This window comes from Centroberyx affinis, unplaced genomic scaffold (assembly GCF_046629955.1).
Source record: "Centroberyx affinis isolate AG114_WGS23_722 - 3 ecotype Tasmania unplaced genomic scaffold, CSIRO-AGI_Caff_v1 ptg003633l_1, whole genome shotgun sequence".
NCBI lineage: Eukaryota > Metazoa > Chordata > Actinopteri > Beryciformes > Berycidae > Centroberyx > Centroberyx affinis.
In genome coordinates, this window is record NW_027281543.1 from 62,530 (window position 1) to 80,000 (window position 17,471).

The 17,471-nt window shown below is 41.2% G+C and overlaps 2 protein-coding genes across 2 annotated transcripts in view; one reads left to right on the forward strand and one right to left on the reverse strand.

Moving 5' to 3' along the window:
- Positions 1-915: 915 nt before the first annotated feature.
- Positions 916-17,471, reverse strand: part of itga8 (integrin, alpha 8) — a 43,661-nt gene continuing 27,105 nt past the window's right edge. The window contains exons 22-30 of the mRNA XM_071540416.1: positions 15,445-15,524; positions 14,830-14,910; positions 13,854-13,959; positions 12,391-12,549; positions 3,810-3,926; positions 3,587-3,700; positions 3,350-3,451; positions 3,096-3,218; positions 916-2,695 (exon numbers count right to left, since the gene is read on the reverse strand). Of these exons, the coding sequence (XP_071396517.1) occupies positions 2,606-2,695; positions 3,096-3,218; positions 3,350-3,451; positions 3,587-3,700; positions 3,810-3,926; positions 12,391-12,549; positions 13,854-13,959; positions 14,830-14,910; positions 15,445-15,524 (972 nt within the window). The 3' untranslated portion in view covers positions 916-2,605. The remainder of the gene's footprint in view (positions 2,696-3,095; positions 3,219-3,349; positions 3,452-3,586; positions 3,701-3,809; positions 3,927-12,390; positions 12,550-13,853; positions 13,960-14,829; positions 14,911-15,444; positions 15,525-17,471) is intronic.
- On the forward strand, positions 4,371-11,732 carry LOC139661854 (tropomyosin-like). The gene is made up of 13 exons (XM_071540419.1): positions 4,371-4,557; positions 4,731-4,790; positions 5,047-5,109; positions 5,260-5,301; positions 5,671-5,754; positions 6,448-6,531; positions 6,635-6,697; positions 8,002-8,064; positions 8,204-8,266; positions 8,965-9,048; positions 9,561-9,623; positions 10,036-10,164; positions 11,443-11,732. Exons 1-13 carry the CDS (start codon positions 4,371-4,373, stop codon positions 11,730-11,732), a joined length of 1,275 nt encoding a protein of 424 aa, XP_071396520.1.

A 17,471-nucleotide genomic window follows, 5' to 3' on the forward strand; every position in this document is an offset into this window, starting at 1 on the left:
AGATAGCATGTAAAACTAATACTATCATGACAATACATAAAATGTACAAAGATAATTGCCTCTATTGCCTTGAAAGTGCACTCCAAAGTTCAGTGACTAATAGTTACACCATCAATTTGAAGCCAAAAAGATAACTGACACCACTAGCTCATTAAAAGTCCACTCTGTCAGCTATGGTTTTATTTATCTATAGAGTCATATACACATATACACATACTCAGATACAGTAACACAAAGTTTTGTTTCAAGTTATCACCACAAGAGGTCCCTTTCCTGGCTCATATATTTCCTTCAAGTTTTAGTGTATTACTCCAAGTACAAGCAATAGTGATCCAAATTTACTTCCACATTTCACCACCTGGGGGAGCAAGAGTAGCCTAATTCTTCTGAGGTTTCAGTTTTGAACATAGACTGTAATCTGTTACCAGCCAGAACAAACTAGACAATACAAAACTTTCTGAACAGCTTTCTTCTAAAAATGGTAATAATAAGAACGCACTTTTAAGTGCGTTCTTTAAAGTGCTGTAGAATGAAAGGAATAAAACATAACAAAACATATCAACAAAAAATAGCATAATAAAATCAATAATATATAATAGGATAATAATAATGATGATATTGAATAAGAAGAATTTTTAAGTTATCAATTGAATGCAAGTTTGTAAAGAGTTTGTTTCCAGAAGTATATTGGTTAAATAGTAAATAGAAGGTTAAATGGAGGTTTAAATAAACAAATAAAAGGTTAAATGGAGAGATAGGATTTAATAATCTTGTCAAGCTGAACATTTCATATATGATTACGAATGAAGCCTAAGTTAAAGTAGAAATCCAATGAGTTCTGAATGTAAAGGAAACTGTGAAATGAAAAAGTGTAAGTGCTATCAAGATGATGTAGATTAAAAAATATTATAAAATTAATTTTCCAAGACAGTGACACAAGTATGGGGTCTCTGGGTTTAACAGTTAAATAATTAACCTTAGTAAGATGTTTGGACCAGGGACAAAGCTATGAGTAAAGCTATGCTGCACTCAAATTTTTGATATGAAGTGAATACAGTCTCAAAGTTTTTTGAGGGTTCTTAAATTAACTGTGTTCTTGCTGAAGCAAGCACACTATGACTTCACTCTCTAACTTGGTCATGTTGGGCAGACCAAGCTAAAGTTCAGTATGATATCACATAATCAACACTGAATGTTGTGTAATTTTGAGAGACATATAATTCCATATTTGAACACTGGTAATCGAAGAACACTTTATTTTAATAAAACTTCACAATTGATACAAAAACCAAACATGACTCAAATATGAGACGCAGAATGATGTTTGAAATTTACACTAACAAGCCCTGACTCCTTTGTAGTGTCTGTCTGAACGGATGCATTAAGATCAGATATACAACTGACAAATTCATTACACACTGTTGAATTCCATACAGGTACTTGCAGTAATGTACACAGTATTGACTCTCTACAACGTGCTGTTAACAACATCTTTGATATGGAGTGTTTATCTTTGCAACTAGTTTCTGAAGTCTTATCAACTGCCACATTTGAAGAAAAAACAAACAGAGAAACATGTGAAGCAAGACCTTGAATTAGACGGGCAGGGCTTCTGCTGGGGAGATACGGTCTGTTTCTTCACAGCCAAAATTCAATAGTCATTATATTAAAACAATAATAAATTCTTAATTTGTGGCCTCCTTTCTTCCTTCCACAGTCTTTTTCAAAAGTTACGTGGTGGGGCTTCATTCAATTTGAAGAATTATTTTCTGTTCAGCAATACTCATATCTAATATACTAATGAATCACTTATATACATAAAGAATGGAAACATTAAGCTCTAATAAAATAATGCCAGTGTAAACAAGCTTCAGTATCACGCAACGTCCAAATATTGCACATACATTCATAAATATACACATCACCTTTGTGCCTTTGTGTGTGTGTGTGTGTGTGTGTGTGTGTGTGTGTGTGTGTGTGCGTGCGTGTGTGTGTGTGACATAGCTTTACACAGCCCATTTTTTAAGTAAAACTAGGATGAAGGAAGCTGACACAGGAAGACACCAGAAGGCATGAGCTGAGACACCTAATGCATATCTAGAGTACACACACATTCACACACGCATACTTACACATATGCATGTACACACATACACACACACAGACACACACAAGCACTCGTGCATACATCTCAAGTCTCGCTGTGCCTCACACAGACACACATGGGAAAGTACGTTCAGCTGTTATAGAAACATTTAAAGCATTGTCTTCACAACAAAGTCCACTCTGTCTTCAATTCTGGTGCTTCATCAAAATATCCCACCAAAGTCTGGATAAACAATGGACATGTGTGTGTGATTGAGTCCGTTAAGCGTGTTTTGGTCCCAGTCTGTCTGGTTTGAACCACGTTCTTTGGTCCCAGTCTGTGTGGCGCTGCTGTCTACAGTCTGTCCTTTCAGGTTCAGTTTCTTTAACAGGGAGGTAGAAGACCTCCAGCCAAGAATATATGGTCCACCTGCAGATCTCAGATCTGATTTAAATTACTCAGAAGGTGCGCATCCCCCCCATACCACAGTCCTCCGATCAGGAGCTGTCATGTATTGTCTTAGGCATCCGCTGATTGGTCAGACGTCAGCTGCTCCCGGTCTGAGACGTCATCATCTGCCGGCGGCCGCGCCCGGTCAAAGAACCCACACTGAGGGAATCACAGTGTTGGATAATTACACAACCACAAGGACTGCTGAGGATGGTGGATGATGTGTGTAATTGCATGTGTGTGTGTGTGTGTGTGTGTGTGTGTGGGTATGACTTAAGTCACTTTCAGGGACACACACCAGACTTAAGACCAGTTGATTGGGGACGGCTTGTGCAATTGGGGACAAAAGCCGTGTCCCCAATTGGTAAAAAGCTGATTTTTGGGTCAGTGGTTAAGGTTAGGGTTAGGTTAAGGTTAGGGTAAGGGTTAGGTTTAGGCAAGTAGTGGTTATGGTTATGGTTAGGGTAAGTCTCCAGGAAATGAATGTCTATGTAAATACCCCAAAAGTGACCTAAGTAAGACTGTGTGTGTGTGTGTGTGTGTGTGTGTATGTGTGTACCTTCCACATGGCCAGTGTTAGCATGGCCAGCACCAGCAGTCCCAGTAGTATGGCCAGGATGATGACCCAGAGGGGAACGGCAAACGCCACATCAGGAGTCCCCCATAACACCAGGGTCCCCATCTACAATAGATAGATAGATACAGAGTTACACATCTATTTATAGGTACTGATAAGTTTCTCTCTCTTAGGTAGACACACCAACACACATATATTCACACACACGCACACTCCCGTTGTTCCCTCAGTCTTACCGAGGTGGTGTGCTGGGGCAGGGTGGGGGGTTGGATACGGTAAGGCATGGCTGTGACCGTGAAGGACACAGTAGAGTTGAGAAGGTAAGGGTCGTTACGGCGCTGTAAGACATATAACATTATAAATCAAAACATGAATCACAGTGATAAAAACACAATCATAATACAGAATTATAAGCATAGAAAGAAAAGAAACAAATGAACAAAAAAGTTGAGATGACAAGCAAAGATGGCGACCTGTAGGAAGGTGTGGGCCCAGAGTCTGGAGCGGATCTTGACCACGGCGCTCTGACCGCGATCCAGCCGGCCGACCACACACATGATCCTCAGACAGCTGATATTACTGCAGTTCTACGGAGAAACAGAGAAGTAGGTGAAGGCTGGGAGACAGAGAGGAGGGACACATTACAGGAGTGTGAAACACTCAGGAGTTTGTCTTCTCAAGAAAATGTATGCTTACCAAGGTTTTGTCGCTGTAACTCTGGGCAGCGCTGACAGCTCGTCTGCGGCGGTGAGGAGGAGCACTGCTGTTCCTCAGGAAACCCAATAATTCTGGTGTGTCCTGGAGAGACGAGATCTGAGAGAGACGAAGTGAGAGAGAGAGACACAGACAGACAGAGAGAGACAGAGAGATGTCAACAGTTTGACTATTTAACTTTTTGTACTTCAGTGCAACTCAACTACAAAGTACTAAAAGAAGAAGTAGATTCTTAGTGTAGACATTTGAACAGAACTGTCTATTGTATTTCAGCCAATCACATTTACGTATTTACAGTATATAAACATATTCAGGTCTGAGCTTTTGGTCTTTTAGAATCAAAGCAAACTTTTTTTTACACCTGTTCCACAAAGGTAAATACTTAGCTGTGCCAATGCTCACAGTCCTTGGTGTTATTTTTAAATGTTCCCTCTACAGCATGTGTTGAATTCACACATATCTCCACATGTTGACGTGTTTGTGCACAAATAAAAGGGCTTGTGTCTTTTGAGGATGATTATTACTCAGAAGATATCGGCCAAAATGAGGCGTGCTGTGGCTCTGCTGTTGCTGCAGTGCGGTCTGTGTGGTTCATGGGCTCTGGAGGAGACCCGGGACACGGCCGCTCAGACAAATTCACTAGACCAAGTTTTGGCTAAGGTGGACCAGCTCAAAGTCATACTGGACAACGCCATGAGAAGAGTTGAGCGACTGGAGAAGGAGAACAAAGGTACTACAGAAAAGGGGGGAATTACTGTAGTAAAGTAGATGATGAGCATAAAATTAAATGAATGGATGAAGAAATTCTACAAAGATTTAATGTGCGGTGTAAGGATCAAATGTTAAATGTTACTAGATGTTTTTAAGGAAACATTTAAACTGTTTGCACTTTTTATCTAAAAGCCTTAGTGACCACAGTCATGGTGCGAGAGACTGAGATGGACAAACTGAAGAAAAATGCAGGTACTGTACACGCGATTCAGAATTAAGTCTCAACTGTTTCCACCAAAGGACAAAATCTAAATCTTTGCCTTACAAACATGCAGCTGATCTGACAATCATGGAGACCAGACTGACAGCCAGAGAGAAAGAGGCAGAGAAGCTGAAGACAGTGAGAATAAGTAATATGTGGGGAAAAAATAATGTATCATATAACACATACTTTATCAGCATAACACTATATGAGTGCTAAATGTATTGATTTCCCCTTCTACTGTAGCTTTAATGGCCAGAGTGTCAGCCTGTGAGAGGAATATAAAGAAGCTGCAGACAGAGAACACAGGTAAGAAAGAATCAATCAATCAATGTTTGTAAAAACATATCTGTACACAGATAAATTCATCTTGTATATCATTATTTTTCCAATTTCCATAAATCCATCAATACTTAATCAATACAAATTTCTACTTCTTTTTTAAATCTCGGTTTCTAGACTTGAAAACCAACCTGGATCAGCTGACGAAGGAGAACACAGGTACAGTAAGTTATACAACAGATGTTCAGGGAAAAGAGAGAGCACAGCAGTGGGAAAAAAACCCTATTTAAAAACAAAGTGACACATTCAACTATCTACATCTATTTCAAGCAGTAAAACTGACAGTTTTGGGGGAAAGACTGACAGCAAAGGTTAAGCACCTGATAAAGACACTAATACAAAGCTTGTGTCAACTGTTGAGTTACTCACAGTAAAATATATAATCTCTTCCTGTTGTAAACCTAAAGATCAGAATGACAGACAGTGAGAAGGCTGTTACAGATCTGAAGACAGAGAATAAGAAGGACTTTTACTTTTTTCTTTAAAGTAAGATTGTGTAAAGCTTTTGATAACCATCTTTGATTTAAGCCCAAGGAGCCAAGCTGACAACGTTGGAGACCAGACTGGCAGCTAGTGAGACAGAGGTGGACACCCTTCACATACAGAATACAGGTAACACAGGGAGGACATGAGTTGTCCACTCTCCATAATGGACTCTGGATGAAAATCAGCTGCTGTTGTTTACTTCTCTACCTGCAGCACAAGCAGCAGATCTGGTAAACCTGGGCACCAAAATGACAGCTAGTGAGACAGAAGTGACTGAGCTGAAGAAACAGACTACAGGTGCAAAAAAAAAAAAATTCTAAATAAGGATGGCATAATCAAAATTACAATATACAAGAACATTTTTTTTTTTTTTAAATTTTTTGAGTGTCTGTTCAAAGATGTGCTAGGAGATGAAATACAAAGACAAACAAATGTGTCATTGAGTGATCTGACAGAAAGAGATGATTCATTCCTTTCATAACTAGAGGTGGTGATGGAGATGACGTAACAGTAAAGTCGGAATGAAATGTGTAGGATGTGACTTGCTGATTCTTCGCAGCTGATTTGAGATGCATGGCACACCAACCACTGTTGTTTACTTTTCTACCTGCAGCTCAGGTGACAGAAGTAACTAACTTGGGGACCAGAATGAACGGCAGTGAGACAGACATGGCTGAGCTGAAGACCCAGAATACAGGTGTAAAATATATTATATATGAGGATGGCAATATAATACACAGTAGCATCGATGTAAATACATTAAATCCTATGATCAAATGAAAGTAAGTGAAAATAAATGCTGTATTTGTGTGACTGCAGCTCAAACAGGCCAGCTGACGGACTTGGAGACCAGACTAACAGCCAGTGAGAAAGAGGTGGAGGAGCTGAAGACTGAGAGAATAAGTAATGTGTGGGCAAAGAATTTCAGCATTTATACAACACATTATATTTATCAGCTAAATGTTTTAAGTGTGTTAAATGTATAACTTTCCCCTTCCTGCTGCAGCTTTACGGGCCAGAGTGGCAGAATGTGAGAAGAACATAGAGAAGCTGCAGACGGAGAATACAGGTAAAAGAGAATGAGAGAATCTAAGTATATCTCAATTCAAGTAATCTATTGCTATGGAAAATGTCAGCCTCTGTACACAGATGAAAAGAGTGATGGTGATGGTTTCCCCATTATAAAATCTATAAATTCCTAAATTCTCAATATGCAAAATAAATTATTAAAAATGTGAAATAATATGCTAAATAAAAAAAGAACAAACATCAGCAAAGAGACAATGTACAGAGATTCATCACCCTACAATATTTTAAGTGTAACGTCATTAAATGCTAAAAAAAAAAAAAAAGACAGTTTTCATGAAATACCGATTTGAGATAGCAGAAAAAAGAAAATAAAAAAAAGATGTTGGTGAATATTTCTATGGCTGCAGCTCAAGCAACACAACTGACAGCGTTGGAGAGCAGACTGATAACAACTGAGAGAGAGGTGGACAATCTTCAGACAACTAACACAGGTATAATAATATTATACCTATATTGTAATATTCCTCTGTTTAATTTACTAGCAGAACTAATTTTATCTTATTCAGTAATGTATCCACTGTTTACTTTGTTGTTAGATCAATTGTATCCTTTTTAGTTGACTGTTCTGAGACACTTTTGCGCAATTTTGTTGTTATGACATTCATGCCAATAAAGCATATTGAATTGAATTGAGAGAGAGAGAGAGAGAGAGAGAGAGAGAGAGAGAGACAGAGACAGAGAGACAGAGAGATAGATACAGTTGTCAACAGTTATGTGTATGTAACTTTTTGTACTTTAATGCAACTAAACTGCAAAATGTTGAAAGAAGAATAAGCATGAATTATTTTCTTAAAGTAGACAATTGTCTCTTGTATGTCAGCCAGCCACACTAACATAATGAGTGAGAGAGTGGTTGGTAATGAATTAACGACCCTGAATGATTTCAGCTCAGGATGCAGAGTTGACAACCATGGGGTCCAGACTGACGGCAAATGAGAAACTGGTGAATGATCTAAAGGCCAGCAACACAGGTAGCAACCATATAACTTTGATTATTTGTGAAATAGAACAGATAAATCAATCAATCAAACAGACAATAATCACATTTCTCTCACCGTGATTCTAAATCTAAAGCAGCTGCAATAGTAAATATGGATGGCAGACTAATTGAGGTTCAAGCGGAGGAGCTGAAGAACAAGAACGCAAATGGCATTTCTGTGGCTTACCACATTTACCTAATGTATTGCTCAACTCTGTCTTCAGCATCGCCATTCAAAAGTAATTAATGTACCAATATTCTTCTGCTAAAACATACTGTATATCTATAATGTTGTGCTGTTTCAGCCCTGGACACCAGAGTGACAGCCAGTGAGGGCAAGGTGGAGGAACTGAAGACTGAGAATGCTGGTAAAGGAAACAGACAGAAACTAGCTTCTACTTACCACGATTTTTTGGCATTCTTGTGTGTCATGGTATTCATAACATTCAGCAGCAATTCTGATCCTCTTCTGATCCCGTACATATTAAAGATTTCATTCTATTTCAGCTCTGGACACCAGACTGACAACCAGTGAAACGAAGGTGGAGGAGCTGAAGAGTGAGAATACTGGTAAGAGTCAGCTATCAGATTTGGGGATAGCTTGCTTGTATGTGTGTGTGTGTGTGTGTGTGTGTGTCAGAGGGGGTGGACAGAGTGCAAGCAGATTCGCAGCAGTGCATTACACTATATCCTTGTCTGAGCCTCACATGTACAAAATGATGCGGCCCTGTGTTAAGCAAGGTTGACACCATCAAAGAGACAATGTACAGAGGTTCATCAACCTATGACAGTGTATCATCAATAGATGATTAAAGAAAAAAATATTTGTGAATATTTCTGTGGCTTCAGCTCAAGGCACCCAGCTCACAGCCTTGGAGAGCAGACTGACAACAACTGAGACAGAGATGGACACTCTTCAGACAACTAACACAGGTGAGAGAGAGAGAGAGAGAGAGAGAGAGAGAGAGAGAGAGAGAGAGAGAGAGAGAGAGAGAGAGAGAGAGAGAGAGAGAGAGAGAGAGAGAGGTTGATAATCAAGAGAGAGAGAGATAACTTCACACTAGGAACATGCAAATTAGAGTTCAGAATATAATTATTTACGTTAAAAATTCAGTTCAACTGGAGGTTTTAATCCAGCAATAAATGAACCGAGAGAGAAAGCATGCAGGGCATTTTATACCATAATATGTCAAATTTACATCAAAATTCCAATTCCAATCTATCTCAAATTATTTGAATCTGTCATTAATGTCCCTGAATGATTACAGCTCAGGATGCAGAGTTGACAACCATGGGGTCCAGACTGACAACCAATGAGAAACTGGTGAATGACCTACAGGCAGACAACACAGGTAATCACCATATAACTTTTTGATTTGTGATTATCTGTGAAATAAATCAGGTAAAATAAAACAGTCAATAACTATTTCTCATTGTGATTCTACAGCTCAGGCAGCTGCAATAGCAAATATGGATGGAAGACTAGCTAACAGTGAGGTTCAAGTGGAGGAGCTGAAGAACATGAACACAGGTAAAAAAGAAACCTATTACACTCAACATTCAACTCTATCTTCAGCATTGTCATTCAAAAGTCAATTAATATGCCGATATTCTTCTGCTAAAACATATATCAACAATGTTGTGCTGTTTCAGCCCTGGACACCAGAGTGACAGCCAGTGAGGGCAAGGTGGAGGAACTGAAGACTGAGAATGCTGGTAAAGGAAACAGACAGAAACCAGCTTCTACTTAACATGACTTTTGGTCATTCTTGTTGTTCATAGTTTTAATGAAATTCAGTAGCAATTCATATACTGATCCTCTTCTGTTAGAAATGTACATATCAACGATTTCATGTTATTTCAGCTCTGGATACCAGACTGGCAACCAGTGAGCGCAAGGTGGAGGAGCTGAAGATTGAGACTACTGGTAAGAGTCAGATATCAGATTTGGGGATAGTAAGAAGTTTGTGTGTGTGTGTGTGTGTGTGTGTGTGTGTCAGAGGCCATGAACAGAGAGCAAGTCAGTGACTGTTACAGTACATTATGCTATCTGCTGAGCATCCTTGGCATAGAAACAAAAAGTGAGACTTCTCTGAGGTAATCTGTTTTCTCATCCATGTCTCCTACCTGCTCTAGTCATCTACACCAGAATTCATGACATTGAGAGAGAAGTGGATGAAGTCCAGCTTGAAACCACAGGTAAGGTATTGCATGGTATACAGTATGTCAGATGTGGACTACTTGTTGGATTAATAAATCATCAGAATTGACCAGTGAGTTAAAGTCATGTAAAGTAACCTATTAAATGCTGCCAGTGACACAATAAATATCATTCACAGACAGACCCAAAGTGGCCTTTTCAGCTGGTTTGACCAATGCAGGCTTCATCGGACCCTTCAATGGTGAAAACACTCTGGTTTATTCCAAAGTTTTCACCAACTCTGGCAATGCTTATGATATCACCACAGGTACTGCACACATGGCACACTTTACCACTACAGTACTCTACACCATCAAACTAAAATCTACATTCTACACTATTCTACATTTTACATTCTAAAACAAATGGTAACACCAATATGGTAATGTACTGAACATGAGCCCAGACCTTCCATACATATGGGCCCTATTTTCATGAATCAAGGTGCAAGTGCAGGTGATGGTGCAAGTTCACGGCACTAGTTCACATGGGCGTGACCAACAGATTTTTTGTAATTTCGGGACCAGCGGTGCTGGTGTAGCGGTGGCGTGCCTGCGGCACAGTTGTAAAAGGGTTTGGATTAGGAAGAATACATTCCTCTCATCCCTTTTAAAAACAGCGCGCTCCCCCCCGCGGCGCACTGATGTCCTTGTCTGGGAGGTGCAGAGTTGCAAGGCACGAATATACGGCACCCCAAATTTTCCAAGGGCAGGTGATATGACACTGCCATGATTAGCGACACCTCCATGTTGGAGGTCAACATGCCCAAAGCAGTGTTTCTATTGGCCCACCGTGCAAATTTGCAGGTCAGAATTCACTACATGTGAACTCTGCGTGAATGTGAAAGGGCAAAATTGCTTATATACTGGAAATGATGGTTTTATTCGCCCTTCACATGGTTCTCAATGTAAGTGAATGAGAGGCAAAGTAAATTTTTACATACTTGTGACATGTGGCATAGTGTGACAAAAATGGCACAAAACGCCAGCACCTGCGTTAAGACGTGGTCTGAGTAGGTGCAAATGTAATTTTTGATACCAAAATTGCACTGCGCCACCTTATTTGTCTTGACATTCCCCTCTAATCCACTCCAAGCCCATTTGGCACAAGTGAAGCCATGGTCAGCTACAAATTCAGTGAATGGGCGGAGGTGGAAAAAAAACAAAATTACCACTTCGCAAGTCGCTGCACTTAATCCAGGCTTTCCCAACCCTGGGATCGTGACCCCAAGTTGGGTCGCATGGAATTCAAATGGGGTCACCTGAAATTTCTAGTAATTTATCAATTATTATTATTATTTGCCGTCCACAATAATATACATGAAATAGCCTAAATGTGGTCTAAAATGAACGTTTACTTGCAACATAGTATTACAAACTATTACATGATCGAAAACAAATTAATTTTAGCAAAAAATTAGCCAAAAAAGGTTGGGAACCACTGACTTAATCTGTGCCGGTGGCCCATAAAGTTTAACACCACACCAGAGCGGATTCTATGGAAACTCAGCTAGACTACTGATGCCCTCCTTTCTTTTCCCTCCTAGGCATCTTCTCAGCGCCAGTCAAGGGAATCTACTTCTTCAGATACACTGCCATGGGCATGCGCACATCCAACAAGATGGGTGTCTACTTGACCAAGAATGGCCAACGTGTCTTTGGCAACGTCCAGGACAACTACTTTGGAAGCCATGAGTACCTCTCTGGAGGAGTGGTCCTACAGCTGGAGAGAGGAGACCGAGTGGAGATGCGTCTGCCTCAGAACTGGGGCCTCTATGACGACGAGTTCAACCATAACATCTTCTCCGGCTTCCTGCTCTTCTCTAATGCCTCATAGGATATAACTCCCCTTTCTAACATACATTACAGTAGAAAAACTACATACAGGTTAGAAGCTGGAAACTAATGTAATTTGCCATGTTATTGTGAAAGATATTAATCAATACTGCTGTGTATATCTGACTCATTTTGTATTTTCGTAGATGATAACTTGTAGCATTTCAAAGTTTGAAATAATTCTGCACTTTTTGAAATAATTGTGCATTTTCTTTTTGAAATAACTGAGTAGATTCTCCACAGATGATATCATATATATTGGTAACTACTCCTGCTCTAATCTGTGCTAAGAAGCTCCATGCTCCATCCTTGCTCCATGCTTTGAGCCAACTGGCAAAGAACATGGAGAGCAGCCAGAACCAAGGGTGGAATTATGTTTTAAATAAGCTACTATTAATACAATGAATAAAGTTTTGAATTGCAGTTTCGGTGGCTAGTCATTGTGCTTCATCTTATGGTTGGATAAGAGTGTCAGTTAATGCCTAAAATGTCTTAATTTCAAATCCATCTTTCCAACGTTCCAGTCAAAATGTAATTTTGATAAGAACTAATTATACTGTATATTTAGGTACAGAAATGTGTGTTTGAATATGAGTCTATGTGTGTGTGTGCGTCTGCGTGCATGTGCTTGTATATTTGCATATGTGTGTATGTATTACCTGTAGGCCAAGTGGGTTGAGGCTGGTGTTAGTCCGGCAGCTAATTGGTCCATCAGTTTGAATCTCCATGGCATACAGCAGGTTCTCATCATGGAAACGAGAAGGCCAGCCTACCTGGAGCTCAGCCTCCCGAATACTGCTGGGACCAGAGTTATGGAGCTGGAGACAAAAGAGGGATAGAGAGAGAGAGAGAGAGAGAGAGAGAGGAAACAGAAAGTTATCAGGATATTGTGCTCTTTTCCCCTCTTATTATTAAGCCTCTAGTGACTGAGGCTATGATTAGGTTATCATTACTGTGTGATGATGACATTGGCCACCTGTTTTTTAGGCTAGACTAATACTAATGCTGCCATCAGCCGCTGGGGAATGAAATAAGAGACGAGTTAAACCTACAGCATCACCTGGCTCATCGTTCCACAGAAAAAATAGGATAAATGAATTATGAGATTAAATGAACCATCAATTCAATAAGTCCTTTTTCTGCCCCTTATCCCCCATCTCTCCCTCTCTCTCTCTTCCTCTCTCTCGCACACACATGCACATACACACACACACATACCCTCACATACATGCATGCTCATTAACACTGGAGCGAGTCATCCAAACAGGACAAGATCCTGGCGCTGCGAGGCAGGAATTCGGCGAGAGCAAAACTCCGGCCTCTCTAACTAGAAGCAGCTGCCAACTGGGAAAAGTACAGCAAATGAAAATCATTATCAGCTGCAGGACCGGCCAGACAGCGCTGCACTCCAGTTCAACGGAGCAGCCGTCCCTTTAAAACAAAAAGAATTCTCATATACAGCAAACACAGGGACGTGTGCATGTACACACACACACACACACACACACACACAAACACATGCACGCGCATTGTAAATTGTCGCCAGTCTGTCTGCCATCCTCCCTCCTTGTATCTATTTGTCTGACTCTTTCTTCTGTACCTCTGTTTGACCTCAGCCTTCCCCTCAGCCATTAATATCCATAATACTGTGTCCAGTCTTAAGAACAGCCCTCCCTCCCTCTCCTTCCCTCTCTCTTTTCTTCCTTCCCTCTTTTCCTCTCTCCCTCCCTCTCTGTTTTCCCTCCTTCTCTCTCTTTCCCGCCTTCACAGGAGTAATTACTCCTGAGCAAGAGGCCTTTGATCAGGCAGAACCCCATGCTTTATAGGGCTACTGGTTTTAGTGTGTGTGTGTGTTTGTGTGTGTGTGTGTGTGTGTGTGTGTGCGTGTTACTGTTTACTTCACCTTACAGAGGCCCCTTTCCCTATAGTCTAAATTACAGCTTTCTACACCTATTTCTCTGCTCTTTTCATTTTCATCCTCCTCTCATAGTCATGTGTTCTGACCAACAACAACAAAAACAACAACCAGGCAGTCCTCCATTTTCTCTCTACCTGCCATTCTTTCTTTGTCCCCTCCTTTACTGTAGTTTCAGCCTATGTCTAGTGTGTGTTTTGTGTTTACCTCATAGATGTGTGTTACTTGTGGTCCCACATCATCCTCTTTGACGGGCTTCTCTTTGGGCTCCCAGCGAGGCAACGGCAGCACCACCTGAGAGGGATGAGACACCCTGGAGAGAGGAGAAATAGTCTTTTTTACTTTTTTTCATACATGATCATGTTTGAGCAAATACCATCATTATGTATTATAGCAACTGTCATTTATCTATAAAAAATAAGCTGGATATCACTGACAAGCCTGTTTTTCCCCTGTCTGATTTTTCTTACAACCTTTTAATTAGCAAAAAAAGAGTTTATTTATAAAAAAATGTTTTTATTATTTTGCTTTTGGGAATATTATGACATTGCCAATACACCAGACATGGTGTGAAATAAGAAATTTTATGTATGTCCGAGAAATCATTATTAACTATGTTACGCATTAAAAAACTGCTCTCAATAATGACTAGTTTGTCCCAAAAGCATATGACCTGCATCACATGATATCATTTCCTCAGGAGCAAAACGGAGTGAGGACTGCAAAGAAGAATTCAAGGCAATTCTTCCATGTGTTCCACTCCCATCTGTCCTCCTCATCTCCTTCATCCCAGATCCTTTTCTGTTTGTGTGTACAACTGACCAGACCCAAACCATGTCATGCTAGGCTCCAAGCTTTGAAGTGTGAGTGTGTGTATGTGTGTATGTGTGTGTATCAGAGGGCATGTATGCATCCACGTGCATGTCAAAGGGCCAGAACTATCCCATGTGCACATCATTAGTTCAAATCTATTTCTAGAAGCATGTTTTTGTGCTGTGTTCCAGCTGCACACGTAAACAGACCCACACACTGAAACATTACAACAGGAACAACAGAGACCACGAAGTTGAGACTGCAGAAACCTGATCAACTGTATTGTTGAGAGACAGACACAACAACAACGAAACAATGTCATCGCTTCTCTGCGACGACACACTTTCATATGAAAAGACGCTTGACTCACCCACGAAGATCGAGCTGAGCTCTGGCAGCAATAGACAGATTCAAGCTGACTGGGTTGCTGTCAGAGTTATCTTTGTTGGAGCTGTGGAGAGACACACAGGGATTTTCTATGAAATATAAGGCATACAACTAAACATAACCTACTATGCTGTACATATCTATGAGTTGCTTTCATTTTCCATACCCAATTGAATTAAACATAATGCTTACTAAGAGGGATGCAAAATGGCTGCCACAAAGTAGCCTCTGTTGGGAGCCGTGATACAGTATGAAGTGAAAGCAAAGGATACAAAAGCTCACTATAAATTCATATAATTATGTTCAGCAGACTCAAAGGAGAATTTCCCAGGCAGTGGGGTTGGCCAGTCTGCAACAGTGTGTGTCTATGTCTAGTGATGTGATATATCAAAATCAATATGATGATGCAAACAGTGAACATGTTGTGTTGAGCTTGTCTCTTCTCCAGAGTTCCTCTAGGCGTCTGTCTCGTCCTGTCTCTGTGGTTTGGACGAGGCAGACACGGCTCTTATTTACGTAGAAGACAGTCAGCCCTTTGTGTGTGTATGTGTGTGTGTGTGTGTGTGTGTGTGTGTGTGTGTGTGTGTGTGTGTGTCACCTGTGGATCTGTAGCTCGAAGCTAATCTTTGGTCCGGCGTCTTCCAGCCTCTGGACAGAAAACCGCAGACCGACAGACAACTGGGAAGAAATGAGAAAAAAAGACAGAGAATGAGTAAATGCCATGAAAAGAGAGGAATGGTGGGGAACAGATGATGGAGTGAGAGAGAGTGGAGAAGGGGAGCAAGAAGAGGACAGGTAGAGAGAGACAGGGGAGAGAAGACAGAAAGAGGGAAGAAGAAGAGAGAGCATACATCAAAGACCATGTCACGCTAGTGACATCTGTTTGCGTTCAGTAATAGACAGCAGCCTCTCTGCTAACTAGATTTTCTGTTATTATATAGGTATAACCTGGCTGTGTGTGTGTGTGTGTGTGTGTGTTGACTACAGGGTCAGCAGAAATCTGTAGTCTGAGAAAATCCAGACTACCCTCCACACACACACACACACACACACACACACACACACACACACACACACACACACACACTTTAAAGCTATAGTTAGGTTTCTTGTCTTTCCCCAGTTTAAATCCCCTGTCTTCCGGGCTAACTCATAACATGTGTAGGATTTAGTTCATCCTCAACTGTACAACAACAATGTGTGTATGTGTGTGTGTGTGTTTGCGAGCGTATGGCAGTGTGTATGTGAGCTCTGCTGAACAACAGGTCAGACACTTAGCCCTCTTGAGGGAAATGACAGCATGCAGACTCACTCTACCACTTCAATATTCAGGCTTGGGGGGGAGGGGGGGTTGTGGACTTGGACTACAAAGTCAGCCTGTCTTTATGAGACACATTAAAGGAGCCATAAAGACCCAAACAGACAGGGGAATAGAGACCAAATGTATCTCCGTCATTCAGAGAGAGGGGAGGAGACACCGATCTCAACGGATGTCACTATAAACTATGACGCTCCTTATTGCGGATGCCACATCAGAGAGGGCAGGAGGAAGAGATTCGTCCCAGTAAAACTCTGAAGAGGCAGTGGAACGAAGAGGACAACTGTATTGATCACAATCACCCAGAAAAAGAGTGAGTAAGAGAGAAAGAGAAAGAGAGAGAGAGAGAGAGAGAGAGAGAGAGAGACAGGCAGGAAAACAGACAGACAGGTGGAGATACTGATGCCATACAGCTTTACTCCAGGCATGTACCTCCTACACCGGATCAGCCTTGGCCCTGTTCAGTGAGGCACTGCAGCTGCGCAATGAGACACATGGAATGAACTCAAGTGATGAAAAGTATTTAGTTGCACAATATAACCCGGCCTCTATGTGGGTATGTAAGTATGTTCTGCATAAGCTCGTGGATTCCTGAAGGTCCAATGGGGCAAGGGGAGAGCTGAATATGGGAAACATCTGGACGGCTGGGGAGCACACACACACACACATACACACACACACACACACACACACACACACTTGCACACGCCTTGTGCATTTCACAGGCCTGCTATGCTCCCCTCCCCCATCAGTGAAACACGACCACATAATTGATTTATCAGAATATGGTGTGTCACCTCCAGAGCTCAAACACACCTCTGAGCTGGCCTTAGTGCCCCGAGGAAAAGCCTGCATTCACAGTCATACACCTTCGATACACCTCCCCCTCCCTCCCACACACACACACACACTTGTACACATAGACACAAATACTAGCTAAAATGCACTTCAGCACACATGTGACATACTTTGCAGCACACGCGCACTGACAAAGCAAACGTGATAGAATTTCATGTCGGAAGGGACCACTCTTTACTTTACAAAGCCTTGGCTTCCTGCATGTGTCAGCCAGCCAAGGGGCAAATGGATTATCATACGCAGACACACACTAATGCACACTCCTACACCCACACACACACACACACACACACACACAAAGTGAGAGTGTGAAGCTTCGTTAAGGGAGTTGGAGTGAGAGGAATGCGGGTCAAGGTGATGATCAGTTATCATTGGAAACCATCAGTCAGTGTGAATGAAACCTGAAGAGTGACAGCTGATAGTTTTGGGGGAGGCAGTTAAGAAAGACA